The sequence below is a fragment of the Paramisgurnus dabryanus genome, chromosome 19, assembly GCF_030506205.2.
Source record: "Paramisgurnus dabryanus chromosome 19, PD_genome_1.1, whole genome shotgun sequence".
Taxonomy (NCBI): domain Eukaryota; kingdom Metazoa; phylum Chordata; class Actinopteri; order Cypriniformes; family Cobitidae; genus Paramisgurnus; species Paramisgurnus dabryanus.
In genome coordinates this window covers 1,757,969-1,779,022 of record NC_133355.1, presented here as the reverse complement: position 1 = coordinate 1,779,022, position 21,054 = coordinate 1,757,969, and the positions used below count along the sequence as shown (strand labels likewise).

At 36.7% G+C, this 21,054-nt stretch overlaps 2 protein-coding genes across 6 annotated transcripts in view; one reads left to right on the top strand and one right to left on the bottom strand.

Annotated features, from left to right (window-relative positions):
* The window catches only part of LOC135774953 (histone deacetylase 9-B), a 30,941-nt gene extending 18,238 nt beyond the window's left edge, over positions 1-12,703 (bottom strand). Inside the window, exons 1-6 of one of the 2 annotated variants that reach the window (XM_065284966.1) lie at positions 12,564-12,703; positions 11,691-11,755; positions 5,276-5,487; positions 2,633-2,804; positions 795-915; positions 424-545 (exon numbers count right to left, since the gene is read on the bottom strand). In XM_065284966.1, coding sequence (XP_065141038.1) covers positions 424-545; positions 795-915; positions 2,633-2,804; positions 5,276-5,487; positions 11,691-11,712 — 649 coding nt within the window. In that variant the 5' untranslated portion in view covers positions 11,713-11,755; positions 12,564-12,703. Of the gene's footprint in view, positions 1-423; positions 546-794; positions 916-2,632; positions 2,805-5,275; positions 5,488-8,904; positions 9,256-11,690; positions 11,756-12,563 lie in introns of those variants that run through there. The other variant, XM_065284959.2, reaches the window with a different exon arrangement.
* Positions 12,704-13,339: 636 nt separating this feature from the next.
* The window catches only part of snx13 (sorting nexin 13), a 34,910-nt gene continuing 27,195 nt past the window's right edge, over positions 13,340-21,054 (top strand). The window contains exon 1 of one of the 4 annotated variants that reach the window (XM_065284757.2): positions 13,340-13,472. In XM_065284757.2, coding sequence (XP_065140829.1) covers positions 13,365-13,472 — 108 coding nt within the window. In that variant the 5' untranslated portion in view covers positions 13,340-13,364. Of the gene's footprint in view, positions 13,473-14,705; positions 14,858-21,054 lie in introns of those variants that run through there. The other 3 variants (XM_065284741.2, XM_065284748.2, XM_065284751.1) reach the window with 3 other exon arrangements.

Sequence of the window (21,054 nt, the reverse complement as noted above, 5' to 3'; positions counted from 1 at the left end):
CGGGGCACAAAGCGGGCACAAGCGTGGTCATTCTCACCAGGCTGACCCTAAAGCTAAACAGGGTCACTCATCAGCCCCATTTAGATCTGCCCACGGGCCACAGCATTCGGTGACATGCACGGTCGACCGCTGACCCCAGTGATTAAATATCGGCTGCAAACATTTAGGCAGTGTCACCTCTACCGGACCCCTGTGCCACTGCGAGAAAACACATCAATTCATAGCTCCGTGGCTGCTGGAGGTCCAGTCACAAATCCTGCATATAAGACTTCTGTTTATACACAAGGTAAAGAAATGTTCATTGAGACGCACACACGCACACACAAAGACCTCAGTTTTAGCCGTGCATACATACATGCATACATGTCACTGATTTTATAAGAATCATACAACATGAATTCTTCACTGCGACCTTTAACCTACCAGTCTTCCTGAGAGGGAAGTCCTCTCTGTAGTCCAGGCCAGAGGTTAAAGGGTATTTGAAGGTGGGAGGGGTTTCTCCTAACGGAGGGGAACTCTGTTCAGCTGGACCCGGGTGGGCAGAGCTGAAAGTTAAGAAACACAATGAAATGATCCCTCACTTTACTTTGTTAAATCAAATCTGCATATAAACGCATGAGAAATCTGCAAGGTGTGTAAGACTGGACTGACATTTGATTTATGCATTTGGTAGACACTTTTAAGCGACTTACACTGGATTACAAAGTACACATTTTGTAATGTCATTTGCGCATCTACAGTAACACAATGTGAGCTATACAGGACTTGGATGAAGGTGTAATGTCGTGACACACCTGTACCACAGTTTGGAACGGCTGAGAGGGAAACCAGCACTGGTTAGAGATGGATCTTTAGCTGATTTACTCATCAGAAAGTCGTGCAGTTTCTGTCGAACTTCAGTGCTCGCTGTTGAACCTGTGGGAAAAACAGACAGATGTTGCATAGCTGTACAACGACATTTAAATGCAACTCCTTTTTTGAACATGGCAGCAAGAAGAAATAAAAAATAAGCAGTATATTGCACTTGGTCATCATGGGGATCTCTTTACAGAGGGAACTTATGATAAAGATGTTTTTTACTTAAGCTTTACTTTACTCATTATATTGAATGTCTGAGCCTAACATCAAGCATTTCAATGTGTCACACACTCGGCAAGACTTGAAACTTGACTGATAATTTATTTTAGTACAAAACTTTGTTTAGTCATTTATTTGTCTGTATAATACCGGTATATGTGTTATTTCTATTACCTTTGGCTTTATCTATAGTTTATTTAAAACAATATTTCAATTATTGTGCATGTTAAATATTTTTTGCTGATGAATTAAATGTATTTTTATATTGATTTACGTTTGTAGAAGTTATTGAAATCAATGCACCTCGATTATAAATTCTCACTCAACCTGATTTGTGTTGGACCATGGACAACATTTTTGTAAATAAAACCTAAAACCACCCCAAACCCCAACACTAACCATCAATGAACCCTAAAATCAGAGCGAAATGATAAGTAAAAAACAATGTGTTTTTGTGGGTTTTTTTAATGTTTTTTCCCTTTTCTCCTTTTATATGTGTAATGTGTGTGTTATTTTTGTTAAAAACTAATAAACATTAAGTTAAAAAAAAAACAATGGTCCACTGGGCCCTGAGTTAGGGATGGGATGATAACCGGTTTCACGATTTACCACGATAAAATGTCCTGACGGTTAGTATTATCATTTAAAATGTAATTATTATTACGACCATGTTTGATTACCGTGATTTTGAAAACTGGCGGTAAATCCTGTTCAGCCAGAATCAGTTTGACGCAGGCACGCATTTAAGGGATAATGTATTGTATTCACTCACGGTAAACTTATTAGACAGATTTATTTATTTTTTTACCACATAAATAATTTCAGTGACATTAAATATTAAATTGTGATTTTCAAAAATAAAACTTTTTTAAAAATTTGTTCAGTGTATGTATACAAAACCATGATAATATTGATAACCGTGATAACTTTGGTCACTTTAATCATGATATGAAATTTTAATTTTCAATTAAACTGAAGATGGTGCCACCCTAAGATGGTGCCGGGTGGCCCCAGTTTAATGCCATTTTATAAAATACATTAATTTATCATAAATTCTGTGTAAATAAACCTCGGAAAATATATTTTGTTTAATTTAAATTTAAAGTTTTGGAATGTTTTATGTCATACATTTTTTGGGGGGATGCACCCACGCAGAAAAAGTTTAAGAACCACTGGTCTAGAGAAACATCAAATCCTGGTTGTAAGCTTAAACTTTAAAAATTGTAAACATATTTCTGAAATCTGATTTGTTGTTTGAAATGTTGTCCCAGGGTCAACATAATGTTGCCCTGAGGACATCAACCACTTGACAAAATAATAGATCTGATGTGCAGAAACAGCGCCATCTTGTGGTGAAAAGAGCACTTTGCAGTTGAAACATGCTACTGCACATAAGACCAAATAAAGATTGATCAGTTTATCACACAGGAAGGTTAAAAGTCATTTTTATTCCTTATGCACCAGATATTTATATGAGACTGACCCCTCCAACAGAGCACTGCTTTATGGTCTGTGTGAAGTAAATGCGAGTGTTCAGTGTGTAATGATGACTGACTCTCTTTAGATCTCTCCTTTCTCTTGTGATGCTGATGTTTCTGCATCTCCCTCCTGTGAGCCTCCTTCTCCTCATCTCGCACCTCCTCTCTCTCGTCCTCAACCACCAGCCGACGCTCCTCTGCGAACACCTCCTGCTGCTGCTGACGAAGGGTTAACAGAGCCTCCTGGAGCTGAAAGAGAGAATTAAACACAATGTCACACACGTTTCCAGTAATTATATGACTTTAAATGCCTGTTGCCAGTATCTAGAGGTAAGGAAATGAAACTGCTGTGGTTTGGATGGAAACTGCGCTTATTTTTAAACTTTTTATGCACATTCATTACATGTCCCTACACTAGCATTATCTCATTACACTTGCAAAATTTCTGCTGAACACTGACTGTTACTATACCGTGTAAATTAGCATCACAGAAACACTGTATGGATCAGCATTTCACACACATACTGATGTAATGAGATCAAGCACTTTAACTAAAATCATTGACGGAGCAGATCGAGTTAAATCTGTTCATTTCCTCTAGGTCAGCCAGGAGAACTTAAACCACACTGACCTGTTTCCAAACAAAGATTTACGTCATCTCATCCACAAATACCTTACACCTCAATAGCAAGTACTAATGCTGCGTTCCAGGCAACCTGTAACCCGTAACTCACGACTTCAAAACCACGACTCACGACTTTGAACTGGGAGTACATCGATCTAGTACGAGTTCACGGGTGGGAAGTCACGGGTTTGACTGCCGTTCCAGAGCACTTTCACCGGTAGAAGGTTGTAAAAACACGAGTTACAGGCTGCCTGGAACGCATAAGGTCGTGAGTCGTGGTTTTGAAGTCGTAACTCACGAGTTTAAAAACCTGCCTGGAACGCACCATTAGTACTACTAAGTCTTAAGTTGAACTTATACTAATGAATACACCCAGATAAGGCTTGTACTTTTGAAAGCATTTCATCTTGTATTATTTAAAAGCGCATTTTCTGTAAAACTGATACTCGAAAGGCATTCTTCTCACCAGATGAACAGCTGACGATTTTTGGTTCCCAGAACGTTCTGGGAATGTTAGTTTTTGGTTCCAAAATGTTAGTTTAAATAAAAACTATAGATAACCACCAAGAAAAGTTCACTATAAGTTATTTTTAGTAGGAGTGCTCCAATATATCGGCCAATGATGATTGCTATGCTTAATACAGTGAAATGCCGCTACATCCAAAAGCCAGAGGGCGCTCTCGTGCAGAAACCCAATATGCGCTGTAGACGAAGAACTATACACACGCAGCTCCAGGAAATGGCTTAAGAATATATTTATATATTACTGTTCTTCAAACCTTTTCAGGTATTTTCATGGTAATAAACAATATTTATAATGATTATGTTTGACGAGTGTTGCTTTTTCAAATGCATGTTATAAACGACTCAAACAGTCAGTCGCGTGAAGGAGTCAGATTGGTCGAGGGCGAGGCATTGTGTTCAAAAAAATACTTCTATACATTATGTACTTATATTAATAAAATATGATTGGTTAAGTAACTTCAGTTTGAAATTCATTAACTTTTATTATTAAATTAAATAAAGAAAACAATTATTGGATGATCTAACTATTATTGTATCAAGTATACAATACTTCTATACATATTATTCAATTTATTTTAGGGCTGTCAATAGATTAATCGTGATTAATCGCATCCAAAATAAAAGTATATATATATATATATATATATATATATATATATATATATATATATATATATACACACGCACATACACATTCACGTATATATTTAAGAAATATTTGCATTTAAATACTGTATAAACATTTATATAATTTATATTATATATAAATATAAATATTTTATATACATAAATATAACACATTTTTCTTAAATATATACATGATTGGGTGTGTTTTTATATATAAATAATAATTATACAATGTACACACACATATGTTATGTTATGTAAACACAAACTTTTATTTTGAATGCAATTAATAGCAATTAATCTTTTGACAGCCCTAATTTATTTATATGCATATGTACTTATATTAATATGATTGTTGCAGATTGAAATTCATTATCTTTTATTATTAAATAAAATAAATCATTATTGGATGAACCCCCGTAACATCAGACCCTGTCCGGAATTTCAGCCAATCTTATCTGGTAACCCTAACTCAAACTAACAGTGATTTCAGATCGATAAGGACTTACTGATCAAAAGCCGTATTACATGAAATAGCTGTGAAGGATATCGGCTGTGAGATTCAGACTAATTTTTAGGGTTATTTAAACTTAAACCTCCCTGCAACATTCTGGGAGCGTTTTTTTATAGTTGAAAAAAGAAATCTAATAAGTACATTCCTACATTGTTATTATTTGGTTTCCAATAAATAACAAAACAGGAACCAGTTGCTAACGTAAGGTTTTGTTCTACAGCTATAAATTCCTGATTTACAGTTACAGTTCCTGAATCTGAGTCCCATCCTAGTACATCTACATTTATGCATTTGGCACATGCTTTTATCCAAAGCAGCTTACAGTGCATATATATAATTTCTTTATTAGCATGCCTGGGTTCGAACCTATGACCTATTCACTGCTAACCCAATGCTCTACCACTGAGCTCGAGTTTTCATCTCACAAACCTTAATGTGTTCCTCAAGCTGAGCCTGATGCTGTCTCAGCAAAGTCTGGTGCTGTTTCTGAAACTCCGAGATGAGAAGCTGTTTCTGGATCTGCTGCTGTCTCTGGATCAGCAGTAGCTCACGCTGCAATTGCTTCTCCCATTCATCTGAATCATGGTCCCAGTCCAGCATACTGATCCCAGAACTGCTCACCACAGACAACACTTCTGAACCTGACACGTGGACAGAGACAACACAGTTGGTAACGGGTGCGGACACAACTTACAACGAGAAACAATGTATGTTGAGCCGGTCTCTATCACAAAACATCATAATAATTATTAGGAACATTAGAATCTTTGAGAGTAAAAGCTGATCGCAATCTTTTCCATGAAGCGTTCATTTCTGAGAAAAGGTCACATGTGTTTATGTGTAAGGAAATGAAGGACTGCACTGTTAGCTGGCTGAATACGTCACATTAAAACCTTTCTTTAGGTCTTTTAATAAACTCAAGGGCGCAATCTGCAGGGAGGGTCTTTTTATGGGGGCTATTTCAATTGCTTTAAGCGTAAACACAGAGGTATGCTGTCGTTCGAGAACGAAATCTTATTTAAACTCGATCTAAAGCGAGACAGCATGTGACCGGCGCATTCGAGCTGCAGTTAAAGTATTTTTACACATGAACAAAACAGCGAGAAAAGGAAAGGCATTTGCTGTGTGTGCGTGTGCAGAGAATGGTCTGGCCTCATGCCCTAAAAAAGCTGCGCCGTTAAAACCCACGTCTAAACACGCGCCCTTAATCTGTTCCCATCGGTAATAAACACTTTTGTAAACACACAGATTTCCAAATACATCACAAATGAGGTCTCTCAAGTTTCTCAAGACAGCAATGAGATTAAATAAAGAACAAATGGAAACCTGCTAAATACAAAGAAAGATATTTAGAAGTAATCGAGATCTGGGGCACCATTGACTTACACAGTAGAAAAAAATAATACTATGGAAGTGAATGGTGCCCCAGATCTGTTTGGTTATTAAAACTCTTAAAATATCTTCATTTGTATTCAGTACAATAAAGAAATTTGAAACAACTTGAGGGTGAGTAAATGATGCCAAATTTTTTATTTTTTGAAGTAACTGACAACAGGAGCATCATGCATCACATCACTCGCAGGTGTTGAAATTAAAGCCACTGCATTGTGAAATCATCTCTCGCCACCATGACTCCATCGGGCCCCCGGCCCAGAATACACAGACCACCAAAACAGAACCACTACACGAGCAAAAGGTGTCAATGCACAACAAAAATATCATGGCATTGATCGTTCTGATAGCTGTAATAAGACTGCTTGAGACACTCTTTATCTTGTGCTTGTAAACGTCTGGTTGCTCCTTATTCAAGATGAGCTGTTGTTATTCAAGAAAAAGAGCAAAACTAGTGTGGATTATAGATAAAGCCTTCCGGTATGTAGTTATGTGAGGAGTTAACTCAGACGGAATGATAACCGGGGCTAATCTTAGACTGCTAATGCCTTAAACCCAAAATACTGCAGCTAAGAATAGTCAGGCTTGAAGTCAGTGAGGCCAGAACGGCCGATACATGCAGTCGCCGGCAATAACGAAGAACAGAGGGACAGCGGGCCCCTTACAAATACACCTGAGCATAACTTTACAACAAACTTTTCTTAGAAACATGCATGCACCTTCTGTTTAAAAAGACAACTGAAATAAATCAAATGAACTAAAAATCAATTTAAACCTCCTGTAGAGCATTGCCTTAGCAGTGCAACAAATGCAAAATGGGTTTGAAGTGACCCATGGGAATAAACATACTGAAATGCATATATGTATTTAAATCTGTTTGATTTATGTTCAAATAGCTAAAAACTCGGAAGCACTGACAAAGCACCTTACATATATAACTCAATGTAGTTGAATTTCAATTTAACTTTGCCATGCACTTAAAAAAATGTGCACCGGTGCACTGAAAAAAAAACTATGTTTGTTTTATTTCAATGGTTTAAAATTGTAATTGTGCAACTAACAAACAGTGTGACGAGAGTATCGTGTGTAAAATGTGTATGATGTAATAGTGTGTACAGCACACTTTGTAGACTAATGCGTTAGCTACCATGCCTGCTAAGTACATACTTTATAAGTATGCAGTTGTAACAAGTAAAATGACACAAGGCCACACAATCTGACGTCTCTGAGGAAACTCCTAAAGGTGCAATCTCAGAAATAAAGGTACAAAAGTTGTCACTGGTACAGTACCCTTTCAAAAAGGTACACTTTTGAACCCAAAGAGTGCATATTAGTACATCAAACGTACATATTGGCAGTTCAAAGATACATATTTGTACCAAAATGTTAAATATTAAGACATTTTTTAATTTTTAGGTTGAGAGGATCACATTATGTGCGCCTTACACAAAATAAAACTCAGATTCTCTGCACTTTTACAATTATATCATACAGTGTGATATCTATCTACCTACTGCAAACCGGTTTTACTCAAAGTCAAGCATCTTTAAACTTTTCAGGAGGGCTGGATTTTAGGAAAAATTTCAACAAAAAAAATTCAATTTTAAATGAAAATTCTGTCATCATTTACTCACCCTCATGTTGTTGTAAACCTGTATGAATTTCTTTTTTCTGATGAACACAAAAGAAGATATTTTGAGAAATTATGGTAAACACACAGCAGTAAGTGACCATTAACTTCCATAGTAGGAAAATAATATTTTGGAAGTATTGTGATAAATGACTAAGAAAATATTTTGATAAATGATGGTAAGCACACAGTTGACGGTACCCATTAAATTTCATCATATTTTTTATTCCTACTATGGAAGTCTGTGGTCACTTACTGCTGTGTGTTTACCATCATTTCTCAAAATATCTTCTTTTGTGTTCATCAAATAAAAAGAAATTCATACAGGATTAGAACAACATGAGGACGAGTAAATGAACTATCCCTTTAAGGGCTATTAAATTATTTACTCCATGAGCCTGCCGAAAAGAAAAATCAATGATGTCTCCTAGACTGCAAGAAAATTTAACTTTCAGTCATTCATCTGAAATAAACGCAATCACAAACCTAGGCATGGACTGGTTACCGGTTTCAATACTGAGGTTTTAAAGAATCAAGGTTTTTAAAAATTTTCTGTGATCCAAGGTCTGAACTGTGTTTACACAAAATTAATTATGTAATTGAATTCATGTTTACATTTCAATTACATATTTTTGAAAGAATATTATTATTTAAAGGATTTATTTTTACCTGGCATAAACTTTGTTTGTTGCTTAAAAATAAAATGTATTGTGTCCAGTTGAAAAGTTAACAGAAAATAACACATTTTAGTGTTACGATGGCAATACCGCAAGTGGTATTTTTGCTTACGTTATCATACCGCCAAAATCTCATACCGGCCCATGCCTACCCACACCTTTCCTGTCTACAATCAAAAGTCAAAGATGAACTCAAAGATGTCTCATCAAAATGAAATGATTTGTGCAATGCTATCCATATTCATTTTTTGGTTCCGTCTCAATACTTTTCTTTCCTAAGGAGCTAAACAAGAAACATCTAACACTACTTTATCTCCTGATCTAGGACAGAGAAAGCTCTTGTCGTGAACACGTGGTACCTGATCTGTTGGCAGTACCGTCGCGTGTATCTTGTATTCTCCTCCTCCACTCAGCAGTGATGCTCGAGTCCACCTCAGAAATGTTCTGCAGCATAACTTGCACTTGACCTCACAACAGAGACGCTGCTTCTCCGTCTCTCTTTTTGTTTTCCTCTTTCTTTTCTTTTCCTGTCCCCTGAGTTTCATCAGACGGATAAACAAGGAAATGCAGGAATCGTCACAGGTGACAAACTCGGCGTTCTTACTGCCTCTCCATCTCAGTACGGGATGAGTCTCCAGCTCGTTCACTCGTTCTGTCCCACACTTTCTCTCTCTGTTACTCTTCCTAACCACGCTGTCTCTCTTACCACACTCTCTCTCTCTCTCTCTCTCTCTCTCTCTCAGGTGCCAGGAATAGCAGCAGGACCAACCCAGGACAGAAATAGGCCGGGCCAGACCAGGGGAGCAGAGCAGCGGCCAGATGCTGAAAATAGCAACACAAAAACACAGCTGTCTGCCTTCATCTTTTCCCTGAGTGCTTATAGTCTCTTTCTCTTTTTCTTTCTCTCTGAGTGAATCTCATAAAAACACAGCAAAACATTTTATTCCATAAATGCATTTTGGGAGAATTAAGCACATTACCTTTTTATTGTTATGACACAAAACTTATTCTCATGCAATTATAAAAAAATAATTGTCAATGCAATGCATAATGTTTTTATATTATATTCAGCACAATTATATATAATCAATACCATCATAATCTATACTTCATTCACCATTCAAATGTTTTTCACAATTGGATGGAAAAATGCTCAATTCTCCTAAAACAGTCATGATGCAATAAAATGAATACAAGTATGCAACAAATGCACACTATAAACTTATCTTTCTTCAGATTTGGGCGTTAAAATAAGACCTTCACATGTTCTTGATAAGTTGGTCTTTATCCTTCTATCTCTCCTTCATCGCTTTTATCTCTCACACACTTTCTCTTTCTGTCTCTGACTGTCTTCAATCTATCCAATGTCTGTTCTTCTTCTCTTTGATCTGACATCAGTGAACAGCAGCTCCATCTCACTCCTGCAATCTTCACTTCACCTGCTCCTCAGCACATCCATTACCATCACACCGGATCGGTTCAAAGGGAGTTTCTACTGACGTTAAACAGACAAACTCCTGTTTTTCATTACACAAAGACAACAAATCTTTGATTCAATGCCTGCAGATCAGACTGAAATGAGACTGAAAGCAGTTGGAAAGGTTTAGGGTTTTTCTATGTATTGCATATATTTTTGGAAAAGTCAAATTAGAGTTCAACTAATGATCACTTCAAAGCTAAACAGCCTTGATCAGAAACCTCCAAAGACCGTCACAACAACCCCAAAGCTGATAATAAAGCAGATTAAAAACATTAGTCACTGATTTGGAAAACCCATAGGTCTGCTGGATAAATCAGGAATCAGAGGAAATCTTTTTTAAATCCAGAAACGGCACAATTCCCAGGAGCGAGACATTCCTATTGCATGACAGAGATGAAGTTTCTCTGTGGCCACAAATGCCATCAAACGCGTATTTTCCCAAGCAGTGCTCATCAGAGATTTAAACTCTCTTTGCAATTGTGAACACGTTTTTTTAAATGTAGTAAATAAATCTGCTCTTGTTAATTGCAAATAGTGTTGACAATAAACAGGGTCTTAAGCACACGCACACACACCTAAAGCTGTCCATCTCTTCCTCTCCAGACAAAACAAAGGCAGTGTTATAAAATAGGTCACATCTCCACAGGTCTGAGAGAAACCGACACTCCCAAGGTAAAAGGGGACAGACAAAAATAACCACCACAGCAAAACAAACCATGCGCTCAATACAGGTCATAAACTCTGTAGTTGTGTTCACAACGCACTAAGCCTCATTTACTGCCTTCGGCGCAGTGTGCACTGTTTATCGAGGAAATAGTATGCAATATAATAATTTCATGCATTGTTATCACATGTCCTCTTGACATTGAATACATTATTCACAAAGTTGCTTCCAGTTATATGGTTATTTTGAAATTCGTTTGAAATGTTTGACACTTCTCTGTCTACATCAGACCTTCATCAACAAACACTATATCAGGTGTATGCACGCTTAAACAAACCTCAAGCATAAACACACACACAAATACACTTTCTCTGCAACAGCTCCACCTCTAGGCTAAAATACACAAATGCATTCATATTAAACAGTCTGACACATTCCAGATGTGTGTTTGGTTTGTATGTACAGTATGTGTGTGACATTCAAAACACATCGCTGTCTCCAAATCTTTCTGACTGGTGAAGTATATTTGAAACATATATGGAAAAAAATTACTCCAAAATATCCCCTACAAAAACAGTACTATGGTACACTGATTTAATAATATGTAGAATAATAAAAGTATCCTACTGAACAATTGAAGTATTTATATTATACTTAAGTATTACCATGGTGCATGTCCAACATTCATGTTATCATCTGGAAAACCATGATAATGGTCATTTTGTTAAATGTAGTAGGCTAATACTACCAGAAAATATATTTCAATATTAGTACATACAACTCAAACCTTTCATATATGTTGAGATTTCAGAAAGAGTTTGAGCTTTCTGTCAGATGGACATCCATCTGTCTCCCTAAACCAGCCAGAAACACGTTGCACAGCAGATGAAATATACATCCCTGCTGTCACGCAGACACATTAGCGATACATGCAGATTAAAAATGACAGGCGTATGTGTGAGAGCTCAAAGTTAAAAATATGCTCAATGATGGAGTGTTACCTGCATCCTGTGCTGAATTCATCGTCAAAACACCAATGATCTGAATCTACTCCATGCACTCACATCTTTAAACAGAAACAAAAAGAATGGAGATAAAATACACATAAATGCATACAGTAAATGACATTTGGCACAAGGGCAAAAAAGGTGCATGTAACCTTATAACAGGCTGTTTTATGGGAGGTACCCACTGCCCCACTAGTATAGGTCTAATATAGGACTAATTTTATCTTTAATACTGAGCAAAAACTGTTGAACAGGTAAATCAATTCTGCCCTGATAATCACTGTGGTAATCAACAACAGTATATGTGACACACCTGTTGATAAAGCCTTTCTCTTGAGGTTAACACAAACACCGGCTCATGCAATGCATTTAAATCCAGCGGAGATGCATAACAGAGACCGACTCTGTAAGGTGTGCTTAACGTAATAGCAGTGATTATGCATGTGTTTGTATGTGCTGTCGATTCTATTTATAGCACAGTGATGTTTCCCCATGCACCCTATGAGGAAAACATGCTGAATATGTTCCTAAGCTCTAACCAAGAGCTTTAAACCCTTTAGATAACAACAAAATTTTTTAATGAAAATGCATATTATGGTGTTCAGATTTTAAACATGGGATACACCATTTTTACGTGCAATTCTAAGAAAGAATCTGTGAAAATCCTTCAAATGGCATAACTGCACAGTGTGCACAAACTCACACTGCCTTAATTTGCACAAAAGCATATCTACAGTATCTATCTATCTATCTATCTATCTATCTATCTATCTATCTATCTATCTATCTATCTATCTATCTATCTATCTATCTATCTATCTATCTATCTATCATCTTTATATATAAAAAGACATGCTCGGCACTCACCTGAAATGTTTAGCTGTACTGTATATCTCTAGGTTTGATATCGATACACTCATTCATAAAGATAAACCCAGCGCGCATCTTCAGCTCTCGCCTCGACGCGAGCGCGCAGCAGTCAGAAAAAAATAGTCTAAAAATAGCGCGTCACCACAATAGAGACGAAACACTAGAATAACACACGCGCGCACACCCACAAAATGGGTCGGGATTTCTTACATCAGTTTAACAGAGTAATAAAAACTTGCACATTATTGTGCTGGCCAAAAAAAAATTGTGTTTTAAATTGATGCTGAATACTGAAGAAAAAGCAATGAATATGAGCTTCAATCAATAAAAGATGCGAACTCGATATTTTTTTAAAATGAATCTCAGGGTTTAATCTCAAGAAAAGGACGAGTATGATTTTGCCCATTCTAAGCAAAGGGTGACTAAACTGCTGATGATAAAATATAACAGAGTAAGGATTTATTTTAGATGTTTTTAGTCACAGGCACAGCATAATTCCTAATTACATTATTATGTAACTATAATAGAATATCATTCATCTAAAATGTGGGGGGAAAAGTCCTCTAAAACCTTTTGAACTGTGTATACATCTGTTAGCCATAAACCTGAATTAGGTTCAAAGTTTATGTAGCAGCATCATTCAATGTAACGTCATAAGGAACTCTGCGTCAGGTGTGTCACGGACCTTGTGTTATTTACCTGTGTGGGATTGGCATGCTGATTATTTCTGCCTTGGTCATCCTGATAATCCTAAAAAAAAATGAGGATTATTCTTCATTTATCATTTAGGTGGAGCAGATGTATGTGACACCAGAGTGGGGTAGCAGGGCTCTCTCGGGTGTGGAGGGTCTACCTCACCCCTGCCTGCAGTGTGACGCAGCCGGGGGGCTACTCAACTGGAAACAGGTAAACGACAATGAGGATACGAATACAGAATAACAATTATTTCGATTACTGTGCGTCAAATTTTATAAAAGAGATAAGATTATATACATACATGCAACATTTTGCAACAAATATGTTGATGGTGATGTTTGAGTAACCCGTGACGCATACGTCTTTGCATCATGCTGCGTATTCAAATTCTAAACACAAAGAATCTAAAAAAAAAAGAAAAAAAAACATGCATTTTAGTCATGCAGTTTTGCGTTTCACAGTGTCACATGTTAAAACCCCGCTGGTTCAGCATAAGGATGTGACGCAGTTTCTGCACAAATCTGCTGATGGTTAAATATTCTGGTACACAGTTGTCACTTACAATGAATCTTTGATACTAAGCAGGGTCCATGGGCTGCGTCCAAATAACCACACTTGCGGTCTTTGCACTTGACTACTTACATCACGTATTTTCTGTACTGTATTTGATTTTGAACCATATGTTCTAGTGGGAATGAAAATCCCAAGCGTGCATGTAGAATTTTTCACCCTATGGGACACCTACACTTATCTGAAACTTTCAGAAGCAGAACCCTTTGCAGCTGTATACTCTTCGTCTTGTGCATGTAGCTTAATTAAAGTGTATTGTTTATTCAGTAGTAAACGACAAAATTCATGTTGTTTTCTACTTGTCTGATAAAAGCAGTTGCGGATGTTTTACAAAATGCATAACAATGGAGTTATTTGCACCAATGAAAGATAGTGTGGGTTAAGGGCACTGCACTTTGCCAGTTTTAAGACATGGGACAGTCTTGCTCACTTAGCCTACTTCATGTTGCTCTTAAGTGGCCAAGACCGCAAGTGTGGGTATTTGGACGCACTCTCCGCACTAGCCTTGGGTGAGATAAATGCGTCATCATCAACACACGCTGACCAATCACGCGTTGCGCTACAGGTAACGCCAAAGACATTTTTAACTAGTATGCACACTCCACAGCTCAACGTCAAAGCAGTGCATTTTGTAAAACTTACAAAAAGCTTTTGCATACAATATGACTCACGACACATATTATACAAAGTTATACAATGGATATCTTTTACAAAATTGCTAAATATCTGTAAAAAAAACTTGGCGGAGTCGCTAGCCTCAAACCTTTCCAGTCAGTTCAAAATCCACCCAATCAGCTAATGCGCTTTTCGTCACATGATCTTTTCCCGGAAGCGCACCGGGGCGCGTTCTCTAGTTTCGTGGTGAGATTCTTTGACGAGCTCGCGCTCATGGCGGCTGCACGGAGGGCGCGCGCAGTCCTGATGCGCCCTAGTTCGTAAACGAGAGAAGAAACAAAAACGTTGAAAATGTGGCGGGGATAAACCAAACAGCCTTTGTTTTTACATTTTAAATAATGTTTGCAGAGGTAAGGAACGATTTTACCTCAGGGCTTTGACAGGTCTGTCTGTTACTGTATTTCCCGTTGTGTCGAGCTGCTGTTAGCTTAGCTATAAATTACCTGGGCAGGTAAATAAACACACACAGTAAAACGCACACGCACAGACACACACTTGCACACACTGCTCGGGTTCGGTGTGGGATTACAGTCGCTGATGCTAAGAGATAAGACGTTTCTGGGCTCTGCAGCAAGTCTTCAGCTAGCCCAGCTAACATCAGCTCTGTGTGTATGCATTAACATCGTATGTGTGTTTATTATACGCGTGACAGGTGTGTGTAAGCGGTGAATTCTTGTGTTGTCAGCGTGTTTTAGCATGTCGTGCTTGTGAATTGCTGGAAAATGATAAATGCGACGTGGCATGTGTGTTTGAAACTTGTTGTCAGATACGTGCGTGCACATGCTTGTATTTCAGTCATTTGGCACTTAGTTAACATTTGGTTGGTAACTTGTAGGAATTATTAAACTGTTAATATGATCATTATATTGACAGCAGGCTTGACGAATAATATGTTATCCATTGAGGACCCACATCTGGGTTTTACTGAATGAGACATTAAACCTATGCAAACTGTGTAAGTTAGTTCAGATCATGAAGCTGGTGGTTATTTTTAAAGATTGATAATAATAGTATTGTATGACTTGATTTTAAGTTATTATATGATCTGATTGTAAAGTGAGGTGTACTCTTTTAAGTATGGGCATCTGATTTGGCAAAAAGGAGTAATTTAAGTTATGCAAACTCATATTGTTGGTAACTTGTGACATCATCTTGTGTAATTGCATTTACTTTGTGTTTTACACTGTACACGCCTGTATCTGGATTAATTTTGTCCATTGATCATAACGTAAGATAAAACCTGTTTTTGTTTTGTTTGGTTGTAGGACGTTTTTATTTCAGCAAGGTAAAAACACAACTCAGGCCCTTTTAAACTTTTTGGATGTAGCAGCATTTCACTGTAATTCATTAAGAAGCATAGCAAGCATAATTTTTTATTTCAAATTTACTAATATTTGTTAGAGGTTTGATGGTATGGTTAACTTTAAGGCTTATGTTATCACCTGATGAAAGGTGGATGTGGTGAATCCTCTTTTATTTACCTGACCCAACATGCACACATGTCCCGGCCTGCTGCTATAATCAAATACATTCCCTCTGTGTTTGCATTTCAGTACTACAAGCTAATTCTTTACTACAGTTGTTACTATTAGTCTTTCCAACCAAACCACCATTTCAATGGTGTTGTTTACTAGTGAAACCCCAATATATCGGCCTATAATCGGTATCAGTAGATAAAAGCATTTTCACACTATTGGACATCGTCCGGTTGTTTTAGAAACAGTCGATTGTCAGGGCAGATTATATTAGACCTGGCAATGGGTAACAATGACGACAGAATTGCAGTTTGTACACTCATGAAATAATTATTTAAAACGAGGAGTGAAAAGCAAAACTATCGGTTTTATAAGAAGTAGGGCTGCACGATTTGGGTAATTTTTCCCATTGCGGTTATTGATGCTAAAATTGCGATGTGCGATTGCGATTATACTAAATGGTATCATGAGTCAACTTGATGGGTTTTAAAGAAAATCCACACACAGTTTAGCTAAAATTTGTATTTGTAAAACTAGAAATGTTTTCGTATTGCCACGTGATGTAGCAACTGCTCAGTGTCAGTAATCCTAAATACAAAATACCGCCATACAACAGACATAGAGTTTTTTTTTAGCTACCAGATCACTGTCAACCTCCTCTGCATCCATCTTCGCTCTCGTATAAGTGACGAAGCACACCACATACGTGCATGCCACACGTGCACTGCCTTTTTTGTTCATTTTTCTTTCTTTTTTTAAACAGCAAGGAAAATCATCAAACTGTTATCAGAAAGTTTGTGTTAACAAGTCCACACATTTATTTATTTAATATAATTGCAACATTTTGCTGTCATATAATTGCACAGGCTGACATCGCGATTGCGATTGCGATGCGATTAATTGTGCAGCACTAATAAGAAGTCATTTTAAGTAACTGAATATTGGTATCGGCACAGATATTTTGTATCGCCGCGTTCCTAGATTTTACTGTTTTACTGCCTTCTGTGTTATCAATCATTATATATTACGTTTAAGCTTATTTGTTTGTAGTAAATAACAAATAGTAGCCTGGGCTGAGCATTGAATTACGCAGATCTGGTGTATAGGAATGTAATGCAAAACAAGTTGTCTTTTGTTTGAAAGTTTGTGTATTTGTTTTTGTTTTGTCCTTGGCACTCCACCTTAAAGAAGTAGGCGTACGTATATTAAATTATGAATACTTGCATGGTACACTGCTGGGTAAGGTATGCAAAACTGTTTCATGCTGTAAATGGTCAATGCCGGCTACTGGTGGTTATCATGTTACGACACGATGCTAGTATCTCAGTTCACCTGCGTTTGCTGAGCCTGACCAAGCGTGCTCTACAGTGTGTCTGGTCTATTTATGACTATCAAAGTCATGTGATATGACCATGTAAATCTTATTATCCGATTATAGTAATTATCAAGCTTTGGAAAACCTATGGGGTTTCAGTTGTTTGGGTATCTCTTCTGTAATCAGGTTAGTTGGTGTTGCAGGCTATTATATTTTTTTTTACAGGTGAGGCTTTTGTTTTTATTAATAACAAGGTGTAATAGATTTACTTAGTCAACGTTACGTCTGGCCTAAAAAAGAACAAAATGTTGATGCAAAATGCAAAACTTTTTGTTTGTAATAAAGTAGTCATAGTAGTTAAATGTTAAATCAGTATTAAGGTAACGTGTCCACTGTTTATCTGGATTATACACACAGTGTTGAGTGAATGTTGTGATATCCATGCCTGTGATCTTTACAGTGAGCTTAAAATAGACATCTGTGACCAGTCTGAATTAAACCCTGATGAGTTCTGTGTGAAATCCCAATGGAAACCTTTTTTTGGCACCTGCAGTTATCAGCTTATGAGCAATCCTCAGTACACGGCTGCTGTCTGTCTTTATCAGATAGGCCTTAACTTAGTTGAGGATAATTTTCTGGAAATGTCAATGTATTAAGGCCTATATAAACATTATTGGATGACCTACAAGTGTACATATAAAGTATAATGTGCTCGGCTGTGTAATAAGAATAATCTTGCAGTAAGTTGTCCTTTGGTGGATGTTAGGTGCTTAAGGTCTTTTGAATGAGCACTGGTGGATCTAAAGTCTCTGTTGACCTCTCTTTTAAGGACATTAAAAGTAAAAATCTTCTTTATAATTATCTATTAGTTAGGGGTGGGCGATCTTTCTAAAAAAGCATATCACTGGCTTATTAACGATGAATCACAGTCTGAATTGCAATCTTCTTTATAATTTTAAGATCCAGGCTGAAACATGCCCATATTGCCTTATTAGTTGCATTAAAGAGTCAGATGTTAAAACGATTTGATTAAGCGCTTTGTGCTTTCTGTCCACCAACTCAATCTAGTTTTAGTTGCTAGCGCAGTTTTATATGTGTGTGTCTGAGCATGCAGCGTTTCTTTAACTAGAGTGCTTTTCTGAACTAAATGCATAACGATTCATCGTGATTAATCTATAGCAGAATAAAAGTTTTTTACATATCATATATGTGTGAACTGTGTAATAAAAACTTTGTATAGATAAATGCACACGCATGCATGTATGTATATATTTAAGAAATGTTTACATGTGTATATATATTTGTATTCATATATATATATTTTTAATTATACATGCATGTGTGCATATTTGTATATACATAATTATTATACACAGTTCACACACATATGTAAACTAAAAACTTTTATTCTGCTATAGATTAATCGTGATTAATCGTTATGCGTCCCTATAATAATTGACAAAGGGCCGTTGAATTATTTGAAAATAATGCACACCCAAGGTCGTAATGCAATACATTTCTCAACCAATCAGAATAAAGCATTTGTACCACGGGGGTGTTAAATGCTTTATTCTGATTGGTTGAAAACAGTTCCATGGGTGTTGCTTATTTTTCTGAAAAACGCACACCTACCCTGTCTTAAAATAATCACCAGAGCAATGCCCGTGGTAACTGTGGTATAAGCAGAATAATTGACTCTGGTCCTGTGAATTACTTGAAAATAATGCAATGCCACATAACCACTTTGGGTGTGGATTATTTTCGAATAATTTAACTGCCCGTTGTCAATTATTCCCTACATAAGCATGACAACCAAATCCAGAGCTTTTTTGTACATTTTGTATACAATATCTGCTTTATTAGCTTTGCATGAGGTAAAATACTTTATAAGAGATCACGATTTACATCGCTTAAAAAGTGAATCGTGGACGTCTCCAAGATCTCAATATAAAATCAACAGATCGCCCACCCCTACTATTAGGCCATACAAGCGTTTATAGTTGAGGTTCCCTGTAATCAACAGAAGTCTATAATAGGGGTGGAAAGAAATAATTCTTTAAGTTTGTGTAATTTATTTTAATTAATCTTTGGTTGTTTTCCATAATAACTAATGAAAGTTACATTCAGCTGTGTAAATTGAGAGTGCTTGTGGTTTTACTCCAACATGTATTTACATTTTCTCCTGTTACGTGCTATGACATTTAATCTGGCACAGGGCACATTGAATATGTTCATGACTGATCTTTAGTGAGTTCAAAGTGTAAGTTGGTATTGCATGAATGCTTCACTTGCCTAGAAAGACTTCCTCAGCAGAAATATTCCTGAAGCACGTCAATAGATTAAATGTTGGTCAATATCTTTATAACAAATGCAAAAACAGAAGTTTGTTTTCCGAAGAAATGAAAGTGATGTTCGCTTGTGGTTAGCTCAATGTCGTGTTGGCCTTACTTTCCCAGTATTTGGATATACATTGCTTTTGTATTCAGAGTAGTTGCTTGGAGATTGGTGGTTATTTACCGCCCTGATGAATAAAAGCCCATCAGCAGGTGTTATTGTGACACTTTAATATGTATGCAGACCCTTATAGGATTCTAAGTATAAGTTATGATAATACCAGTGATTTCTTAGGAAAGCAGCAGTTTTATTCAACAGCGCCTGTAGGACCTGTTGATAAACTAAACAACAACTAAGCTAACCAAAAATATCCTGAGAGTGTGCAGTGGGTTGCATGTTTGTTATATTTAAGTTGACATTTTAACTCAAATGCTTTGCCATCAGCAGTCCTGTGACACACCGGCGGCCATATAGAGGCCTGTTTGTCTTTCTCTCTGATAATACACACTGCATTGTGAAGCTCTAGAACGTTACTGCAGAACCAAGAGAAAAGGGTTTGTAAAGCTAACTTTATCATTCATTCTTTGTTTTGCCAAATCTATTGAATATATATTGGATAATATACCATGAGCAGTGTGATTTAACAGGGGTCAGGTTAACAGCGTCTTTAAAATGTTAAGCTTAGGATGGATTTAAACTGCAAATCTTGATGCCCAATTCAGATTTGTTGCCTGTATCCAATTTTTTAACTTCATCTTTCAAAAGCGACTTGTATCTGATATCATCATTTACACTAAACACTTGGCAAAACAATTCAAGGTAGACATATTTATTGACCCAAAACAGCTTAAACCACAGAGGAAGTAAAATGTTGCGATATACAATGGAAATGGAAGTCAAAATGATTATACTTGATTATAAAGCTTTATTTCTCTAACAAAACATAAAACTTCAACATTGCTCCACAAGTGGAGTCGTCATCCTCCATTGCGCTACTAAGAAGAGTCATTAGGGGTGTGACGAGACACTTAATCCACGAGACAAGACGAAACACGAGATTGGGTTCACGAGAACGAGATGAGACGATATTTTTACACTTTTTAAAAAACCTCAATGATAAAATAAATGAATAAGAAACTGAAATCACATTATTTTTAAATGTTATAACTAATCAAGGACTGGCCCTAACAATTATTTTGCTAACTGATAATGAAGTAATTTGTTATTTTGGGGTAATAAAAATAGACCCAAGTGAGCAGTAGCATTTAAAATTACATAATAACGAAGATGCAATAATAATTGGTTCAAATAAAGTATTAAAACCAAGTTACATTAAACAACATTTTGTGGCCTATAAATAAAAAGCATTATGTATGTATTATAACAAATGCCTGCAGGGGGCGATAGAGGACTCGTCTCGCAG